General features: G+C 44.3%; 1 protein-coding gene across 1 annotated transcript in view; it reads left to right on the forward strand.

Moving 5' to 3' along the window:
* The window catches only part of dnm3a (dynamin 3a), a 452,439-nt gene that overhangs the window by 274,590 nt on the left and 155,934 nt on the right, over positions 1–21,915 (forward strand). Inside the window, exon 14 of the mRNA XM_085978004.1 lies at positions 10,752–10,865. Within this exon, the coding sequence (XP_085834130.1) occupies positions 10,752–10,865 (114 nt within the window). The remainder of the gene's footprint in view (positions 1–10,751; positions 10,866–21,915) is intronic.

Here is a 21,915-nt window from a genome sequence, read left to right on the forward strand (position 1 = left end):
GAGTGCTGCAATGCTCTGACATGGGTCCAGAGTGAAAAAACATGCTGGTGGGGGGAAGAAGTGGAAGGAGAGAGTTCAAAAAGGTGATGACCTTACCATCGCTGTGCACAATGGGGTCGGCAGCTCCAGTGGTGACAGGACCAATCATCTGGCCTCCAACAAACTGTTGGACTCGTTCCTCCAGGTCCGTCAGTGTCTGCAGCTGAGGAGGGCCTCCTCCGGTACGAGGCTGCTCCCTCCGGTTCCTGGCCAGCTTGGCCTGCAGGAGAAAGGACGGGAAGTGATGAAACATGCTGGCCTGAGCTGACATCACATGCCCCCCATGGTAGAATAGCCCTTCCATTATGAACTGAGCTGACATCACATGCCCCCCATGGTAGAATAGCCCTTCCATTATGCATTGAGCTGACATCACATGCCCCCCATGGTAGAATAGCCCTTCCATTATGCATTGAGCTGACGTCACATGCCCCCCATGGGAGAATAGCCCTTCCATTATGCATTGAGCTGAATGTGCGTGTGTGTTTCCAGAAAGGGCCATGGGTGCTGGCTTCGCGCACCCTCTGGCCATAATGTCAGGTGCAGATGGAGGGATGAAGAAGATGGCGAAAAAGGCACTCACCCTAATGACCCGAGTGAGGTCGTTGAACTTCTTCCTGCATTGCACAGGAGTCCTGGGCACCACGCTGCTTGAGGTGACTCTTTGACAAACTTCCCTCCAAGCCCTGCGGTACTCGCTCTGATGAGGCCTCCTGCCATTGTCAGGGTACAGCACAGCTCGCTGGCGCTCCACTTCGCCAGCCAAAGCATCCAATGCCCCACCGGTAAAGCGCTCTGCTCTCTGCCTCACCCTCTCCATATGTTCAAAGTCTGGAATGCCACAGAAAGCACAGCGCCGATTTTGAGGCCTACAAGGCGCAGAGTGTGGCTGCTGTCCTAATTGACCCGCCCCTTTAAGAGCTGGCCGGCGCCAGCATGTCTCAGGGTAATTGATTATTGACAGCACCTGCGCTGCGCCCGGCCGCCGACATATTGAGTAGCGCCGCCGGGTTAGCGCCTTAAGACTCCCGTGCAGCGCCTGAATCAACGCCGCAATCACCTTTAGGGGCGCAGCAACCCAATATCGCTCGAGGTGGCAATAAGTTACGCCTGGCGATAAAATTTGCATAGCGCCAATTCTAGCGCCCCAAATGGGGCTATACCCAATTTCTCCCCCATTAAGAGATGGTGCAAGGCAAAAGGAGATGGTAATGGGACAAGTTAAGAAACAAAAGATGGCTCTAGATGAAGTGTAAATGGCTATTCTCGTACTATCTCTTTGCCCCTCTTATTTCCTTTTTCACTTCTCCTCTGTACTTTTTATATTCAGCCTGATTCTCCCTTGTGTTATCATGCTGACATCTGTCATACGCCCCCCATTTCTGTCTCATTCTACTCTCCAACTCCTTCGTCATCCAGGGAGCCCTGGCTTTGGTTGCCCTCCCTTTCCCCCTCATACAATCTCTGGATTATTATCCGAGCCACGTGCAAACTGGCATAGGAATAAGCAAATTAGGGAGGTGAACACATGGCTGAAGGAACGGTGTGGGATCGAGAAGTTCCATTTCATGGAACACTGGCCCCAGTACTGGGACAGGAAGGAACTGTGCCATTGGGTCGTGTTCCACCTGAACTGGGCTGGGACCAGGGCTCTAGCGGAAAGGATGAATAGGGCAGTCACAAGGACTTTAAACTAGTAAATGGAATGGGAAGGCTCAGGTGGAAAAGGTAGTATAAGTAATAATTCTAAATCAAACAAAAAGGAAGAGAGTAGAGTAATAGTCAGAAATTGTGCTTTAGGCACTACAGATAAAGGGAAATCTAAAAGATGTAAAGTAATTAAATCAGGAGACAGAAATAAGAAATGTGTGAGTAAAACATTAGAGCAGAATAGCAGGTTAGGGCGTGTGGCCCAAATAAGCATTCTTTATACAAATGCACGGAGTATAAGTAATAAATTGAATGAAGTGCAGGCACAAATTCAACTTACAGGGTACGACATAAGAACAAAATAAACAGGAGCAGGAGTAAGCCATTCGGCCCCTCGAGCCTGCTCCGCCATTCAATAAGATCATGGCTGACCTTCTACCTCAACTCCACTTTCCTGCACTATCCCCATATCCCTTGATTCCCTTAATATGGGCCCCGACAACATCCTGGCTGTCGTGCTGAAGACTTGTGCTCCAGAAAAAGCCACGTCTATAGTCAAGCTGTTCCAGCTACAACACTGGCATCTGTCCGACAATGTGGAAGACTGCCCAGGTATGTCCTGTCCACAAAAAGCAGGACAAATCCAATCCGGCCAATTACCGCCCCATCAGTCTACTCTCAACCATCAGCAAAGTGATGGAAGGTGTCATCAACAGTGCTATCAAGCAGCACTTACTCACCAATAACCTGCTCACTGATGCCCAGTTTGGGTTCTGCCAAGACCACTCGGCTCCTGACCTCATTACAGCCTTGGTCCAAACATGGACAAAGGAGCTGAATTCCAGAAGTGAGGTGAAAGTGACGGTCCTTAACATCAAGGCAGCATTTGACCAAGTGCAGCATCAAGGAGCCCTAGTAAAACTGAAGTCAGTGGGAATTGGGGGAAAACTCCACTGGCTGAAGTCATACCTAGCACAAAGGAAGATGGTTGTGGTGGTTGGAGGTCAATCATCACAGCCCCAGGACATCGCTGCAGGAGTTCCTCAGGGCAGTGTCCTAGGCCCAACCATCTTCAGCTGCTTCATCAATGACCTTCCCTCCAACATAAGGTCAGAAATGGGGATATTCACTGATGACTGCACAGTGTTCAGTGCCATTCACAACTCCTCAGATAATGAAGCAGCCCATGCCCACATGCAACAAGACCTGGACGACGTTCAGGCTTGGGCTGATAAGTGGCAGGTAACATTCGCGCCACAGAAGTGCCAGGCAATGACTACCTCCAATAAGTGAGAGTCTAACCACCGCCTCTTGACATTCAACAGCATTACCATTGCCAAATCCTCCACCATCAACATCCTGGGGGTCACCATTCACCAGAAACTACAAGAGCAGGTCAGAGGCTAGGTATTCTGTGGCAAGTGTCTCACCTCCTGACTCCCCAAAGCCTTTCCACCATCTACAAGGCACAAGTCAGGAGTGTGATGGAATACTCTCCACTTGCCTGGATGAGTGCAGCTCCAACAACACTCAAGAAGCTCGACACCATCCAGAACAAAACAGCCCACTTGATTGGCACCCCATCCACCACCTTAAACATTCACTCCCTCCACCACCGGCTTTCCATGGTTGCAGTGTGTACCATCTACAAGATGCGCTGCAGCAACTCGCCAATGCTTTTTTGACAGCACCTCCCTAACCCACGACCTCTACCACCTAGATGGACAAGGGCAGCAGGCGCATGGGAACACCACCACCTCCAAGTTCCCCTCCAAGTCACACACCATCCTGACTTGGAAATATATCGCCGTTCCTTCATAGTCGCTGGGTTAAAATCCTGGAATTCCCTCCCTGACACCACTATTGGAATACCTTCACCATGCGGACTGGAGCGGTTCAAGAAGGCGGCACACCACCACCTTCCCAAGGGCAATTCAGGATGGGCAATAAATGCTGGCCTTGCCAGCGACGCCCACATCCCAGGCACAAATAAAAAAAATATATATAACGAGAGGTAAGCAGGCAGCAGGTAGAATTAAGAAATAGAAAAGGATGTAAGACTGTAATGGGAGTTGTGCATAGGCTCCCTGGTAGCAGCTGTGAAGTGGCAGAATACATAAATGCAGTGATTAGACAAGCATGTAGTAAAGGCAAAGTATTTTTAATGGGGGATTTTAACTTTCAGATAGATTGGGATAAGCGGACTAGCTCGTGTCAAAAAGGTAGTGAATATCTTGAGTGTGCCCGGGATAGTTTTCTCCAACAATATGTCTGAGAACCAACAAGGGGGCAGGCCATATTAGATTTAATAATGAGTAATGAGCCAGATTTAGTTAGCAGCCTAATGGTGCGTGAACATTTATCTAATAGTGATCATTGTATGATCAAGTTCAACGTAACGTTTGAAAGGGAGAAACGCAAAACAGCTACTAAGATTCTAGATTTTGGTAAGGCTGACTTCAATGGGATGAGACGGAGACTGTCGACAGTAAACTGGGCAAATCTGTTACTGGGTAAATCGACAGACGATCAGTGGGAGGTATTCAAAAAAGAATTTAACGTGATACTGAACCAGTTTATACCCCGAAAGAGGCAAGAGCTCCACTTGCCAAAAAAAACCAGCCATGGACATCAAAAGAGTTAAGGGACAAAATAAAACTAAAAGAAAAGGTATACAAAAATGCAAAACAATAGCACAGATCCTGGCGACTAGGAGAGATACAAAGTACAAAAAAGGTGACAAAACAGATAGTAAGAGCTACAAAAAGGAAATTTGAAAAGAAACTTGCTATTAAAATATCAGAATCAACACAAACACTTTTTTTTACAATTATATTAGAAAAAAGAGGGTGGTCAGGAGCAATGTGGGCCCCTTGAAAACTGATAAAGGTGATATTGTCAATGAAAATAAGGAAATGGCGGACATGTTGAATAACTACTTTGTGTCAGTATTTATAGTAGAGGAATAGAATAGGATGCCCGACATCCCAGGGAAACTAATATTGAATCAGAGACTCACCAAAATTAACATAAGTAAAATGAAGAAAATAATGGCACTAAAGAATGACAAATCCCCAGGATCACATGGTTTCCATCCAAGGTTTTAAAAGAAGTAGGTGAGAACATTGCAAATGCCCTAACTATAATCTTCCAAATTCTCTTGATTCAGGTACCATTCCTTTAGATTGGAAAATTGTACATGTTTAAGAAAGGTACGAGAAAGAAACCAGGGAATTATAGACCAGTTAGCCTAACATCTGTTGTCGGGAAATTACTAGAGTCTATAATTAAGGATAGAATGATTGAACACATTGAAAATTTTCAGCTGATCAGAGAGATCCAGCATGGATTTGTAAAGGGGAGGTTCTGCCTGATGAACCTGATTGAATTTTTTGAAGAGGTGACTAAAATAGTGGACAGGGGAATGTCTATGGATGTTATTTGTATGAACTTCCAGAAGGCATTCTGTAAAGTCCCTTGTTAGCTAAAGTTGAAGTTCATGGAATTGAAGTCAAATTATTGACCTGTTTAGGAAATTGGCTAAGCGGCAGGAGACAGTAGGGATAATGGGCAGGTACTCTACTTGGCAGGATGTGACTAGTGGTGTACCGCAGAGATCTCAACTATTCACCATATTTATTAACGACTTAGATGATGGGATAGAGAGCCACATATCCAAGCCAATGACCTAAAGATAGCCGGCTTTGTAAGCAGTGTAGATGGAGGCATAACATTACAAAGAGATATTAATAGATTAAGTGAATGGTCAGAACTGTGGCAAATGGATTTCAGTACAGGCAAGTGTGAGGTCATCCACTTTGAACCTGAAAAGGATAGATCAGAGTATTTTCTAAATGGTGAAAAGCTAGAAAAAGTGGAGGTCCAAAGAGACTTAGGGGTCCATGTACATAGATCATTAAAATGTCATGGACAGGTAAAGAAAATAATCAAAATGGAATGCTGGCTTTTATAGCTAGAATACAAGGGTGTAGAAGTTATGCTACTGGTTAGACCATACCTGGAGAACCATGTTCAATTCTGGGTAGCAAACCTTAGGAAGGCTATATTGGCCTTGGAGGAAGTGCAGCATAGATTTACCAGAATGATACCTGGACTACAAGGGATAAATAATGAGAGATTACACAAACTGTGGTTGTATTTTCTGGAATTTAGACGGTTAAGGGGTAATATGTTCGAAGTTTTCAAGATATTAAGGGGAACTGATAGGGTAGATAGAGAGAAACTATTTCCGCTGGTTGGGGAGTCTAGGACTAGGGGACATAGCCTAAAAATTAGAGCCAGGTCTTTCAGGAGTGAAGTTAGGAAACACTTCTACACGCAAAGGGCGGTAGAAGTTTGGAACTCTCTTCCGCAAACGACAGTTGATGCTTGGTCAATTGTTAATTTAAAATCTGAAATTGATGGATTTTTGTTAACCAAAGTTATTAAGGAGATATGGGGCAAAGGCAGGTATATGGAGTTAGGTCACAGATCAGCCATGGCGGAACAGGCTCAAGGGGCTAAATGGCCTACTCCTGTTTGTCTGTTCCTATTCATTCATTTTTAAATGTCAAACTTTACTTCATAGATTTTGTTTCATGTTTTGGTAAAATTTTAATGGAATTACTTGCACATCAGGTTCACTTTTTAAATTTATTTTCCAGTCTCCCTGTCTCTGTGTCACTCTGCCCCAGTCACCACTCTCTGACTGAGAGGGTTGTTGGCTGACCTGCTTTTAGATGCTTTTCAATGTTGCTCTATTATTGACAGAAAGGAGGTGTTACAAGAGTGATGCTGGCTGACTTACAAGCCTTTGCTGCTAGCATCTGCACCCCTTATATAAGGAATGTGCTGGTTGTGGAATTACAGAGAATAGCCAATGTTTAAACACTCCCATAGAATAGTGCACGGCACACCAAAGTGTGCCATTAGGGTACCGAAGTATTGATTTTTTTCCCCCAGCAAGTTCATATTTATAAATAGTTCTTCCAATTTTCTGCCCTCCTTAAGGAGCAGACTCTTGCTGGACAATGGTTCCAGTACAGTGCCTGAGGGCCATTCTTCATGAGCCTGGACAATGAGTGTTGGCAAGCTATTCTACCGTATAGGTTACCACAGCTAAATCTGGCCCTGTATTCACGCGTACTCCACATGTGCATTTTCCAGCAGGATCACTGGTTAAGCATCAAAACAGAAGCCCAGGCTCTTGTTCCTCACTAGCCTAGGTCTGTTGAGGTTATTTGTAACATCCCAACTGCTGCCCTGGATGGGAATAGCTAACTCAGTTTAGAATTGAACTGGAACTTTATGGTTCGTATGGCTCAGTATGCAACAGGTGGGACCTATATCCATGAAGCCATTGGGAGCTCAAATTCTGTACCATAAAAGAAGTTGCAAAGATTCTGTTACACAAAGCCATTATTTATGAGTATGAAGTAGAGCATGTTTTTTGTTCATAACTTATATTGGTTTTATTTCATTAAATTCCATTACTGTTCTTTGTAATTCTGTATTGTACTGATTAATGTGGTAATAAACTTGAGTGTGATCATCTGGAGTAGATTAATTATTCTCTCCCCCCTGCCCCCACCCAGTAACAGTTCTGGCCCAATAAAATATGACACAAATTCCCTGCCTATAGCTCACTTCTCCCCACTCATAATGTTACTGAATAGAGGTTCTATGCAGAATTTTTATCCCCAGATTGCCGTCGCCAGCAATTCTGAAGCATGAAATGTGGAGAGTTTGTGAGACACCAGGAAATTCACAGATATAGCCCCCCTTCTCACATAGTATTCTGTGGCAAATCAGATGAATAAAGTTTTCTTGGAATTCAAGATTCACTGAAAATAATAAACAAAAATTTGATTGTGATTAAAGTTTAAAAAAAGAATAATTTTCTGTTCCCCAGCCTCTGGACTCTTTGCTTTTGATAAGATTGGTTCAGTGCAGACACAAAAGGCAGTTCACATTCATTCAGACCTATTGGTAGCAGTTACAGTCACTATTCTGGAAATGATTTGTTGGTTGTGTGAACAGCTTCAGTTAGCTACTTCATTGTGTCCAGACAACACCGAGTTTTAAGCTAGTTTTTTTTTCATTTAAAATCATGAATGATTTACAAAGCATATTGTGCTTAGTACTCTGAAGGTTCAGACCTCAACCATTATGGCTGCAAGACAGGAGGTGCAGAGTCCTCCAATGGGTGTTAATCCCAATGTGATTAGTTATGTTTTGAAGCATTATGGCCCTCTTGGCCGAGACATATATCAGTCCCATGGTAGAATCTTAGTCTGGTCCTGACAATCGTTGTTGCATGTAATCCATGAGTGATTAGGCTTTGTTATTCTTGACGGAGAAGGCACCTCTAGAGGTAAATGCTTTTGAAAGTACTTAATTATAGAATTGTTTCAGGTATTTAGTTTTTATAATGGTCTGTTTTAAAATAAAGCTTTAAAAAATGTCCAGATCTTCTCCATAGAAGCCAGTTGTTAGTATATGTGTTGTGTCAATCAGAGGAAAATGGATGTGATCCAACAACATAAGCCAAAAGATCTCCTTGGAATGTGTCCTCTTCCTGTTGTCTGTGTTTTGAACAAATATGTGTCTATTTTGCACACCACAGAGGGAGCTCCAAGTTTGATTTACTTATTTCACCCTCTCCTTAAACCGTGACCAAGTGTTTTTCTAATAACCACTACATCTGCCAAGTATATTGGACAGGCGTGCATCTTCACCACAGAGCCACCATATCTGTCATTTTCTCACTAGCTTCTTTATTATTTCAGTGAGTCTACGGAGCTTCCTATATCATGCCTAATCTTAAATGGAACTAAGAATGAAAACTCAATGGCTCAGCTATCAGGCTTTAAAGTTTCCCATTTCTCAAACATAGGATTCAGGCATTCAGACATTTATCATAGAGAAAAATCTCTACTTTGCTTTATTAATTTTAAAGCAAGAAATTTATTTGGTTATCCAAATGATTGCTAGGTGGTTGCCTTTCAATTTTTTGGACTAATTGGACACCAGATCAGACATTTTTGAACTGTATTAAAGGCCACTGATGTACATTCTTTGCTGCACAAACTTATTGCATGTGATCTATATGAGTGGCTGTGATTTGTTTTTGTTGAGAAGAAAGTAGAGGTAACTACTTTTACTGCAGTTAGATGAGTGCTTTAAAGTATGTGGTTCTTGGTTGATACCCATACTTGCTACTATAAATTAGATTTCAATGGCTCATACATTTTGGAAGGACAGTGCAACACGCATCCAATGCCAGGAATGTGGTTTTCTTGGTTTGGTTCAGATTAGCCACCAGCCTCATCGCTGTTGTCTACTTTAGTGGCCAATTAGGGGGAAGAGGCAGAACAGCAAAAAAAGGATATTTTTCACATAAATGGAAAAAAAAAATTTGGAGGGGGGAAAAGAGAGTGAGAGAGGCAGTGGCATTTCCTCTCTTTCTGCAAGACATTAAACTTCCTGTCTTGTGAATTTAGAGCACCCAGGGCACCTGGTCACCCTGGGTATTTGGGGTACTCCAAATTCATTAGACACCTAAATCTACAATTCCAGATAGGTTCTAGGCTACTTTGTTTTATAATATTTTTTTCATACCTCCTATATGTTTAACAAACATCATCATGGCAGGGTGATGGGTACAGCAAAGTCAAAAATTAACTTTTTGGTTACCACAAATGGAGTGGTTTTCATCTTATTTTGTGGGATTGGAATTGTTTGGGAGCATATTTTTCCACGTAGAATGGGTTTAAAAAAACAGGCCCATATCTGTTACAATTAGGACGTGGGAAAGTAAGACTATAATAAGGACAATCCCACTGAAATTGGAGCTATTGTCAAATATAATATCCACCAATTCCTTTTTCCTGCTCAGGCAGTTTTCAAAGGTCTTCATTCTGAAGGTATTTGTAGAGATGGCATTTTAGGAGTGATTCTGTGATCCCAGCATAGGAGCCACGCTTGGAGGGAACTGGGAAAGGTGATAGGGCTACAGCATTATAGCCTTGATTATCCGATCCGTGCTTCCGTCGAGTAAGGCTACTCCTGGGAGTGTAGGGTTATGGGATCAGCTTTTTCTTCCTTGTTATGTGATACTTGTTCTTTCTGGTATGAGTTTATTACTGCCTTAGACTGAAAACAGAAAATGTGAATGGGGTTTTAGCTACTGCCTCAAATTTGGTGGTGTGGTCTGCTGTTTATATTTTTATGCCATCAATATCATTGCCAAGAGTCGAGAACACATACACTGCACACGGGGCAAAGAGATCGTTTTTACAAAAAATTTCAGATAAGAGCTATGCATTTTAATCATTTAGAAAAGTCAGTTTAAGAAACAAAGTTATTCTATTTCACAGTTTTTTTAATGAGGAAAAACAGATTGATAATCCATCAAATGAATAGATTTTTATTTTATAAAGGCAAATAAAGTGGCTACTTTTGTTCTACAAAAGTGCTGAATATTGCAGGAATCACATGAAAATTATTCCTAATTTTCCATTTTGTTGGCTGCTCACTGGCCCAGTATACTGTAGTATTAATGTCCATGCTGTCTTTATACTTTGTCATTTTCATTGCAGTTCAGGCAAAAAGTGCAGTCATAGTGTTAACTTGCTTTGGGGTGAACAATGTGATGATCTTGGGCTCCTGTGTATGTGTGCTAGAGTGCACATACCTCGTGTTGTCACATCAGCACACATGCTCACAATGACATCAACATGTGTAGCGCAGTGTATTGTGAAATGAAAATCAGCAGAGATGTGGTGTCACTCCAGTTGCATTGGACTTGCTGCACAGCACCTATGGTGTAAAACCACTACTTTTGAGGTAGTTTTACTCCCAGTGCCATTTTGAAAATCAGGAGACACAAGCAGTATTATGCTGTGCCATGGTGCTAACACTGCAAAAAAAAGCGAGGCACTGATGTTAACTTTGCAGTATAAAAACAGTATTAGTAACCACTTATTCAGGTAAACTAATAAGTAGAAGCTATGTTTTAACCAAGGTGTTATGTCTGTTTGCCTATCCAAAATTCCCTGTAGGTGGTAAGAAAAGGCTGGCTCACCATCAGCAACATTAGCATCATAAAAGGAGGCTCCAAGGAATACTGGTTTGTGCTGACTGCAGAGAGTCTCTGTTGGTTCAAGGATGAAGAGGTAAGAAAGCATGCATGTTCCCTTACAACAGTATAATTTACTGTAATTATTCTATTGATAAGATGTTGCTGCATGGATTAGAATCCACCAAGTGGTACAGTGTGCTGATTCACCAAAGTTCTCCATGTGGAGTGTAGGATCTGGGTCCATGTCCAAAATTCCCCACAAGCCATGTTCAGAATCTTGGCTGGACCATCAGGCTAAATGCAGAAATGAGGCAATGTACCCCCTCATTGGAAGTGAGAGAAAACTGGAGGGTGAGCCTTTCAGTGTCAATGTTGAGTACCTCCTTCACCAACTGGGGGCACTGTTGTGTACCTCTTTGGGGAGTAGCATGTGACCCAGGGTGAAAATGATTTTTAAAGCATGTGGGGAAGCACTGAATGATATGTTTAAAATACTATGGCCTAGAAATTCAGTGGGCTGCGCCACCCGTTAGCGCCTTAAGAGGGCGCTAAGTGGGTCGGAAGCCACTGGCCACGCTTCCCGCTAAATTCAGCAGGACGCTAAGGGCGGTGCTAGCCATTAGCGCTGCGCCACTACTGATGACGTCATTGGTGTGCCCAGCGCCCTGCTAATGCCCTGATCGCGATATTTAGATGCGCCCCCTGCTTTAACGCCGGACGCTATGTGCGACCGGTTCAGGGGGGTCTACCTGCGGCGGTAGAGGTGCTAATTAAAGGAGAGGTGCGGGGCGGCCATTTTTGTTGCTGGCCGCCTGCCAGCACCACTCCGCGCTGCCGTCCCCGGCCTCCTGAGCCCCCCCCCCCCCCCCCCCGCAGAGTGCCGACTGCGTTCCAAGAGCCCGGCACTTCTCCTCGGTGCCGGGCTCTTTTGCCGGCACTCGCGATCCTCGGGGGCCCAGCTGGGCCCCAGATCGCGCTGCACGAGGCCCCTCCCCTTTAAGAAGGGGAGGAAGGCCTGCAGTACCGCAGCGTGACGTGCCGCAGCGTGTGGTGCTGCAGCACGTTGCGCAGCAATATTCAGTTGCAGCGCCCCAAGAGGGATGCGGGGCGCCTCCAGTAGCGCCGCGCTTCCCTCTGGGGCGCGCCAACTGAATTTCCGGCGGGCGGCCGCGACTGCTTCCGGGGCGCTACTTTTAGCGCCCTGGCGAGGCTGGTGCCCCAAACGGGGCTATAGTGAATTTCTAGGCCTATCTCTTTACTTCAAACCTGGTCAACTGGGATGCAAGCCTCTTTCCTGCTACTTGTAAGGATCCTATGCGAAACAATTTCAAGGCAGACTTAACTTGGTTCCTAATGGACACAACTCCACCGTGTAAAAACAATCCAGAAATTCAACATGGGTGGTAAATTTGTAATCTCACTCAAAGCTACAAGGATGTGGGTGGTGTAGGAAATGGAAATGTGATGTTGGCACATCAATGGCTTCTCTTCTGAGCTTGGCTTTAAAGACATTGCTGGGGCAGACTAGTAAGCGTCTTCACTCTGCATTTGGTCATAATAACCCTGCCCTAGGAGTGCTTGTTCCTATTACTATAGCAACAACTGCAACTTGCATTTATATAATGTCTCTAATGCAGAAAATTGTCCAAAGGTGCTTCATAGAGACGTCGTCAAATAAAAACGGTTGGTGAGCGAAAGATTGAGATATTAGGAGGGTGACCAAAAACTTGGTATAAAAAGTGGGTAAATGTTACATTCCGAAGCACATAAATCCCTGGCCTTGAGCACAAAATCTGCCAAAAAACAAAAGTAAAAAAAAACATCCTGGAGAAAATAAATGTACATATCACAAATGAGCAACAGTTGTATTTCACCTAAGGTAATGTAGCTTTTTTTGAAAAAGTAACTATTTATCAGCAGTAAAGTTAATGCAACTGCCAATTAAAAAGTAGATGCATAGTTGTGAAAGACAGTAAGACTTTCTTGTGGAAACAGTTAACTGTAGTTTAAGCCTGAGATATAAATAGCTTTTTGTTTGCTCTGTTGGGGAGAGTTTCACAGCCCAGGAATGTGATAATTAACTGCTGTGAGAGTTTGAACAATAATAACTCGAGTTAATTCCTTCCAGGCAACAGGTTCTAAATTGCATTTAAAATTGGCTACGCCCCCTGCCCCCACCACCAGAAAATAAATAAAATAAATGGTTATATGATTGATGGTGTGTTGCAGATATTTCCTCACTTTTGAGAAAGGCTGTTGGAAATTCCTCACATCTATGGTGTTATTAGCCCGGATTTTGCGGTCAGCGGTGAAGTGACGGTGCTCGCCACTGACCTTGAAGAAAGCTGCCCACAAAGATCTAGCAATCTCTGGCGTGGATTTCTCTTTTCATAGAAACATAGAAATTTACGGCACAGAAGGAGGCCATTCGGCCCATCATGTCTGTGCCAGCTGAAAAAGAGCTATCCAGCCTAATCCTACTTTCCAACACTTGGTCCATAGCCCTGTAGGTTATGGCACTTCAAGTGCATATCCAAGTACTTTTTAAATGTGATGAGGGTTTCTGTCTCTACCACCCTTTCAAGCAGTGAGTTCCAGACCCCCACCACCCTCTGGGTAAAAAAAGTTCTCCTCAACTCCCCTCTGATCCTTCTGCCAATTACTTTAAATCTGTGCCCCCTGGTTATTGACCACTCCGCTAAGGGAAATAGGTCCTTCCTATCCACTCTATCTCAGTCCCTCATAATTTTATACACCTCAATCAAGTCTCCCCTCAGCCTCCTCTGTTCCAAAGAAAACAACCCCAGCCTATCCAATCTTTCCTCATAACTAAAATTCTCCAGTCCTGGCAACATCCTCGTAAATCTCCTCTGTACCCTCTCTAGTGCAATCACATCTTTCCTGTAATGTGGTGACCAGAACTGTACTCAGTACTCTAGCTATGGTCTAACTAGTGTTTTATACAGCTCAAGCATAACCTCCCTGCTCTTATATGCTATGCCTCAACTAATAAACCACCTTATCTACCTGTTCTGCTACCTTCAAGGATCTGTGGACATGCATCCCAAGGTCCCTCTGTTCCTCTACACTTCTCAGTATTCCACCATTTATTGTGTATTCCCATGCCTTATTAGCCCTTCCCAAATGCATTACCTCACACTTCTCTGGATCGAGCTCCATTTGCCACTTTTCTGCCCACCTGACCAGTCCATTGATACCTTCCTGCAGTTTACAGCTTTTTTCCTCATTATCAACCACACGGCCAATGTTTGTATCATCTGCAAACTTCTTAATCATGCCCCCTACATTGAAGTCTAAATCATTGATATATACCACAAAAAGCAAGGGACATAGTTCTGAGCCCTGCAGAACCCCACTGGAAACAGCCTTCCAGTCACAAAAACACCCAGCGACCATTACCCTTTGCTTCCTGCCACTGAGCCAATTTTGGATCCAACTTGCCACTTTCCCCTGGATCCCATGGGCTTTAAATTTTCTGACCAGGCCATGTGGGACCTTGTCAAAGGCCTTGCTAAAATCCATGTAGACTACATCAAACATGCTACCTTATTGACCCTCCTTGTTACCTCCTCAAAAAACTAAATCAAGTTAGTCAGACACGACCTTCACTTAACAAATCCTTGCTGACTGTCCTTGATTAATCCATGCCTTTCTAAATGATGATTAATACTGTCCCTCAGAATTTTTTCCAATAATTTGCCCACCACCAAGGTTAGGCTTAATGGCCTGTAATTACTTGGTCTGTCCCATTCTCCCTTTTTAAACAATGGTATAACGTTAGCAGTCCTCCAGTCTTCCGGCACTACACCTGTAGCCAGAGAGAATTGGAAAATGATGGTCATCGCCTCCTTTTTCCTCTATTTCCTCCCTTGCTTCTCTTAACAGCCTGGGATACATTTCATCCAGGCCTGATGATTTATCTACTTTCAAAGATGCTAAACCCCATAATACTTCTTCTCTCACTATGTTTATATCATCTAATATTTCACACTCCTCCTCCTTAACTGCATCGTTCCTCTCTTTTGTAAAGACAGACGCAAAGTATTCATTAAGAACTATACCAATGTCATCCACCTCAACACACAGGTTCCCTTTTTGGTCTCTAGTAGGCCCTACTCTTTCTTAAGTTATCATCTTGCTCTTTATGTATTTATAAAACATCTTTGGGTTTTCCTTGATTTTACTTGCCAATGTTTTTTCATGCCCTCCCTTTGCATTCCTAATTTCCTTTTTAATTTCACCCCTGCACTTTCTACACTCCTCTAGGCTTTCTGCAGTATTTAGCTCCTGGTATCTGACATAGCTTCCCTTTTCTACCTTATCCTGCCCTATATGCTCCTTGACATCCAGGAAGCTCTAGATTTGGGGGTCCCGCCCTTTTTCCTTGTGGGAACATATTTGCTCTGAAATAACAACAGAAAATGCTGGAAATACTCAGCAGGCCAGGCAGCATCCATGGAGAGAGAAAGAGAGTTAACGTTTCAGGTCTGGGACCCTTCATCAGACTCTGTTTCTCTTTCCACGGATGCTGCCTGGCCTGCTGAGTATTTCCAGCATTTTCTGTTGTTATTTCAGATTTCCAGCATCCGCAGTATTTTGCTATTATATTTGCCCTGGACCCTGACTATCTCCTCCTTGAATGCCTCCCACTGGTCTGACACTGATTTACCTTCAGGTAGCTGTTTCCAGTCCACTTTTGCTAAATCACATCTCACCTTAGTAAAATTGGCCTTTCCCCAATTGAGAACTTTTACTCCTGGTCTAACTTTGTCCTTTTCCATAACTACGCTAAATCTAACTGAATTATGATGACCACTACCAAAATGCTCTCCCACTGATACCCCTTCCACCTGCCCAGCTTCATTGCCTAAAACCAAGTCCAGAACCGCCCCCTCTCTTTTGGGCTTGCTACGTACTGGCTAAAAAAGTTCTCCTGAGTGCGTTTTAAGAACTTTGCACCCTCTATACCTTTTACACTGATTCTATCCCAGTTAAAATCCCCTACTATTACTGCCCTATTGTTCTTGCACTTCTCAGAAATTTGCCTACATATTTGTTCTTTTATCTCCCTCTGACTATTTGACACTCCCAGCAGTGTGATTGCCCCTTTGTTGTTCTTCAGTTCAACCCATGTGGCCTCATTTGATGATTCTTCTAACATATCATCCCACCTCACAGCTGTAACCAATATTGCGACCCCCCCTCCTTTTTTATCCCCCTCTCTATCTTGTCTGAAAACCCGGTAACGAGGAATGTTGAGCTGCCATCCCTGCCCTTTCAGCCATGTTTCAGTAATAGCTATGATACCATACTTCCACATTTCTATCTGTGCCCTCAACTCATCTGCTTTATTCACTAGACCCCTTACATTAAAGTATACACCATTAAGTACTGCCAAACCCCTTTGTTCCCTATTTTCTAGCCTTTGTTTTCTCTACCTTCCAAACTCACTTACTAATTTTCTGCCTTCCATTTCTAGCTTTGCTTCTCTCCCTTCTAGATCTACGTTCAGGTTCCCATCCCCCTGCCAAGTTAGTTTAAACTCTCCCCAACAGCATTAGCAAACCCCCCCCGCCGCGAGGATATTGGTCCCGGCTCTGTTGAGGTGCAACCCGTTCGACTTGTACAGGTCCCTCCTCCCCCAGAGCCGGTTCCAGTGCCTCAGGAATCTAAAGCCCTCCCTCCTGCACCATCTCTCCAGCCACACATTCATCTGCACTATCCTATTTCTGTAGTCAGCGTGTGGCATCGCAAGTAATCTGGAGATTACTACCTTTGAGGTCCAGCTTATTAATCTCTTTCCTAGCTCCCTAAAATCTGCCTGCAGGGCCTCATTCCTCTTTCTACGTATGTCATTGGTACCAATATGTACCACGACCTCTGGCTGTTCACCCTCTCCCCTCAGAATGTCCTGCAGCCGCTCAGTGACATCCTTGACCCTGGCACCAGGGAGGCAACATACCATCCTGAAGTCATGACTGCAGCTGCAGAAATGCCTGTCTAGGTTCCCCTAACTATTGAATCCCCTATCACTATTGCTTTCCTGACCTCCTTCCTTCCCCCCCCCCCCCCCACCCCATACAGCTGAGCCACCCATGGTGCCCTGGACTTGGCTCTGGCTGTACTCCCCAGAGGAACCATCGCCCTCACCAGATACCAGTTAGAGAGCGAGATGCACTCAGGGGAGTCTTGTACTACCTGCCTGGTCCTCCTTGTCTGTCTGGTGGTCACCTATTCCCTCTCTGCCTGCAAACTCTTAAGCTGCGGGGTGACCACCTCCTGAAATGTGCTATCCATGTAGCTCTCAGCCTCGCGGATGCCCTGCAGTGACACCAGCTGCTACACAAGCTCCTAAACCTGTAGCTCGAGCTCCTCCAGCTGATGACACTCCCTGCACATGTTTTTTGTCCAGGACACAAGAAGCATCCTGGACTACCCACATGGCACAGGATGTCCATTCAACAGGACTGAGGTGCCCTGCCAAGCCTCTATTTATTAGACTACTAACTAATCTTTGTAGTTTAACCCACTGCCCTAACTTAGAGAGAAAAAAGGCAACATTATTTACTCAGGTTTAACAAGACCACTGAGATACTAAACACAAAGAACCTAAATATTAGCTATCTAGATACTTAACTTAGAGTCCTCAGGTTCTGTGGCTCCACTCCTCCTTTTGAGTTGGACATGAGAGACCGCCTTCTTCCTCTCCACCAAATTCTTCCACTCTGTGCTTTTGCAAACTAGTGCCTAATGCATACCCTTCTGACGTTAATTACATTCTTGCGCCATGTACAGGAGATCTCTGGCGTCCAGTAACAGTGATGTCATCAAGCAGGCTAAGCAGCCAATCACATTGAAGAATTCTCATAGCCATCAAACCAGGGAGTAAAATTAACTGATTATAATTTACTTTTTAATCATTTTACAGAGATCAAAATAAAAATTGGGACATACACATGGGATTAAAGTAGAAGCTGAAACATCATAAACAAAAAAATTTATGGGAATTTGTATCATAATGGAAAAATTTGACATTCCAAAAAAAAATTCGTTTTTCAGGGCCAGAGAGGTTGTTCAGCAGTAATTATGACTTAGTACGCCGTTAACAACCCAGGTACACCTCATTGAACAAGGCTTAACTTTTTCGGGGGATTTTACAGTGAGATTGGAGTGTAAAAAGCGGAAGTTCACACCAGTTCAAGTGATTTGTAGGATTCCATCTGCGAGGACTTCAACAGTCTGTGGAGGAGCGGGGAACCACTGACAGCAACTTCTGGATTTCCGCGTTTAACTGTGCATGTGCGGACAGGTGCTGTTAATTTCACAGAGTAATGACTGCGAACGCTGACTGTTTCACCGTCATTACAACCGCAAATTCCGGGCCATTAAGTTATGTGGCTTGTGATAGCCAAAAATATATTTACTGATTTGAAAGCCATAATAATATAACAGGCCTGCCAGTTAGTTAAATATTGCTGAGTAATCAGTTGCAAATTGTAGTTAGTAAAAAATGCCAAATATATTGTTTTTGAATCCAGTAGGTATGGGTATGGTATAGAACTATGGCCCAGAATTTGCTGGGAAAGTAACGGCAGGTTTAATGCACCGCCATTATTAGTGTGTATATCGTCCAGCAATTTTTGATAAGGAAGAGATACCCTTTGAGTTGTGAATCACCACAAGTTGCTGGACAATTTGTACCGCTCTGCTGTTAGCCTCGCGAAAACAGCAGCTCCCCATGAGTTTCAAGAAATTGCTGCATTTGCGTATTAATTACCAATTAAACTCACCTCAGAAAGTTAGGGCTGGTACTTAACACCATAATAATCCATTTAATGATGAGATTTATGTTCTCCGGTCTAGAAAGGAATCAATTGAAATTGTGGAGTCTCATTCCTGCAGGTAATAATCGTTCTTGGAGGTTTTTAAATTTTTAAAAAATTCTTACTTTTCCTTTGTGCTTTTTTTCTCTCTTAATCCAATCATTCTTTCAGTCACTTTAGGGGCGATTTTGCCAGCCCCGGGGAGGCGGGTATGGAGGAGGACTGCTGGGAAAATGGCAGAATCTGGGAGCGGGTACCCATCCCGCCCCCAACCTGCCTCCGTGCCATCTTCCCAGGAGGCGGGTACCCTCCTGATAGTTAACAGGCAGTTTTTTTGGCTAATCCCTATTTTGAGACCTGAAGTGTGGGCTTCCCAACGGCTCCGAACCTCGCCAGGGTCAGCGAGGCGAGCTGTGGGTCTGCGGGGGTCGGTGGGGCCGAAATGTCCGGTGTGCAGGTGAGTGATGAGTGCAAGTGTGGAGAGGTAAGTGTGTGAGGTGAGTCTGAAGTGTTTTAATAAGATTAAAGATTACCTTTGCTTCTTCCTCCAGGCTTCATCCCTTTAGGCTGCGGAGCTGCCTCATCTCACCGGCAGAGAAAGCAGAATGGCCGCTGCATTCTTAAATGCAGCAGCCTTCTGCTTTCTGCTCAGGAAAGCTTTCTAATTGAGTCTTCAGTACAAGGACTCAACTTAGAAGACAGATTGTCAGTGTTTGACAGCTTCACAGAGTTGTCAAACGATGAGAATTCACCTGTCAAAAAATCTTGACAGATGAAACGTCATACGCTAACGTTCTCTGTCACCGGCTTTCCCTTAATTGGCAAGGTCAATCAAGGGAAAATAGCGTGGGTTGGCCAGACGTCAATGGAGGCGGGACTGAAACCCAACAAGCAGCAGTCCCGCCTCCATCATTTCCCCATTGATAAAATTACCCCCTTTATTTCTCTTTTTGCTCCTAATCTGACTCTAATTCACCCTATTTCCTTCTCGTCATTCATCTGTTATTTTCTCTATCCTTAAATCTCATTGGTTAAGGAGATAGACTGTTGGGTCACGTTGTTCACCAATGTCTCAGATGCCCCATTGCCCTCGCCATGCAGTTATCAGCTCACACTTCCAGCAATTTGCGGCACAAAGATTTTTCGGGTGAGGAAAAAATCTTAACTAACGGCGCATGCCGTGAGATGTTCTGCTCCAGCAAATTTTGGGCCATAAGTATATATTTGAGCTAATTTTCATTTTATCTTGCAGCAAAATAGATTGGTGGTAAATATTTTATTATATTAAGATGATGCTGCTAAAGTCCATTTTAGATAGGGGCGAAGCATTTATAGAGCTATGCATTACTGAATACTAATAGGTAGAAGAGTACCTTGAGGATCAGAAGTATCAGCTGCTATGCTGACTCACTCTAAAACTGTAGAATTTGGTCCTTAATCAGGTTATTAAGATATCTGTAAGGGGCTTTTTCCTCCATGCATTTTCAGAAGAGCGACATCCACATACCACTATGCTGCTTTTACATTTGGACTGAAGACCAAGGGCTGGATTTTTTCAATGGAGACGTGCTGGAGGCGGGACTTCTGGTTTCCGGGTTTCAGTCCCGCCCCCAGCGATGTCTGACCAACCCACGCTATTTTCCCTTGATTGGCCTTGTTAAGCCCACCCGGGCGGGCTGGCCAATTAAGGGAAAGCCGGTGACAGATGACGTCAGCGTATGACGCTTCAGCTGTCGAAAAATTTTTGACAGATGAATTGTCAGCATTTGACAGCTTTGAGAAGCTGTCAAACACTGACAGTCTCTGTTCTAAGGTGAGCCTTTGCACACAGGCTCACCAAGACCTCTCTCCTCAGCAGAAAGCAGATGGCTGCTGCATATGAGAATGCAGCAGCCATTCTTCATCTCTACCGTTGAGATGAGGCACCTCCGGATCATCAAAGGTTGAAGCCTGCAGAAAGTAGCAAAGGTAAGGAAACTTTTTCCAACACTTTACACTCACCTCTCATACTTACCTGTCCACACTTGCACCCATCACTCACCTCTACAGCTGACATTTCGACCCCTCTCACCCCCGCAGACCCACTGCTTGCCTCGCTGACCCTGGCGAGGTTTGCAGCCGTCGGGAAGCCCGCAATTGCAGGCAGTTAATTGGCTCTAATCTCCTTCCTTCCTCGAGGAGACGGGTCCCTGCGCGACTCGGGGACCCGCCTCCCAGGAAGATGGTACGGAGACGGGTTGGGAGCGGGGTCGGTGCCCGCTCCCAGTTTCTGTCATTTTCCCGGCAATCCCACCTCCATACCCGCCCCCCCCCCCCCCACAAATCTCCAGAGGTGTTCTGAGCTCATTTTAGTTTCTGCTTGCTTCCTTAATCAGATGGCATCATAGACCAAAATTTTAATGGGACCATGATGTTGCTGAATGAGGGAGTAGGGCTTGTTACATTATAGAGTGCAGACCTCCAAGTCTAGAGTTGCCTGCACCCCCATAGTATAAAAACACCCTTAGAGGATTGCCAGCACTATTGCAATAACAAAATAAGTGCTGAAGTGTACCATTGAACTCCCTAAACAGATAATTAACATGGGAAATTGATGTATGTATTTAACTGTATTAGCTTCTTGTGTATTATTTTTGTGGAACAAAAGTTAACTCTAATTTAAACAACTTTGTGGCCGCGATTTTGCCGGCGCTCAGAGGGTGGGTTTGGAGGCGGGTCAACTGTCAAAATCACAAAGATTGACAGTGGACCAGTATCCCGCTGTAAACCCACCTCCTTGTCAGTTTCCCAAGTGTCGGGTCTGTCATCCCTGAACAGACTCGAAACCAAGTGGCGGGTCAGCCAATTTAGATAGCTAAAAGCTTACTGAAAGGTAGTTAAGAACCATTTTCCCATGTACTTACCATTTTACCAGGTTTTCAGCAAGTTTCCCGGAGAACGGCTATCACGTCAGGTAAGTATGTCGGGTCCTCAATGACTGTGGATTGCTGTGAATAGGTGAAAGCTGCAAAAGTGGTATAAAACCTACCATTTCACAACTGTTCACTTCCCAATCTTAGAAGCTGGAGCATTAATGATTTGGAACCCACCTTTCAGCTTTATGCACTTTTGAAGTGTTTGGAGAAATCTCTCTACCCACTGTCACCTCCTTGGAACAACCTATCTCAACATTGACAGATTACTTCTGTCATCTCAACCTCACCTGAAATCTACTCCATCAGCATCGGTGCCCTTGAAAAAATCTCACCTTGATCCTCAGAATCCCAACACGATCAGCTCCAACACCAGCATCACCGGGCA

The sequence above is a fragment of the Somniosus microcephalus genome, chromosome 3 (genome assembly GCF_052327205.1).
Source record: "Somniosus microcephalus isolate GS21.2 chromosome 3, FLI_Smic_1.0, whole genome shotgun sequence".
Taxonomy (NCBI): domain Eukaryota; kingdom Metazoa; phylum Chordata; class Chondrichthyes; order Squaliformes; family Somniosidae; genus Somniosus; species Somniosus microcephalus.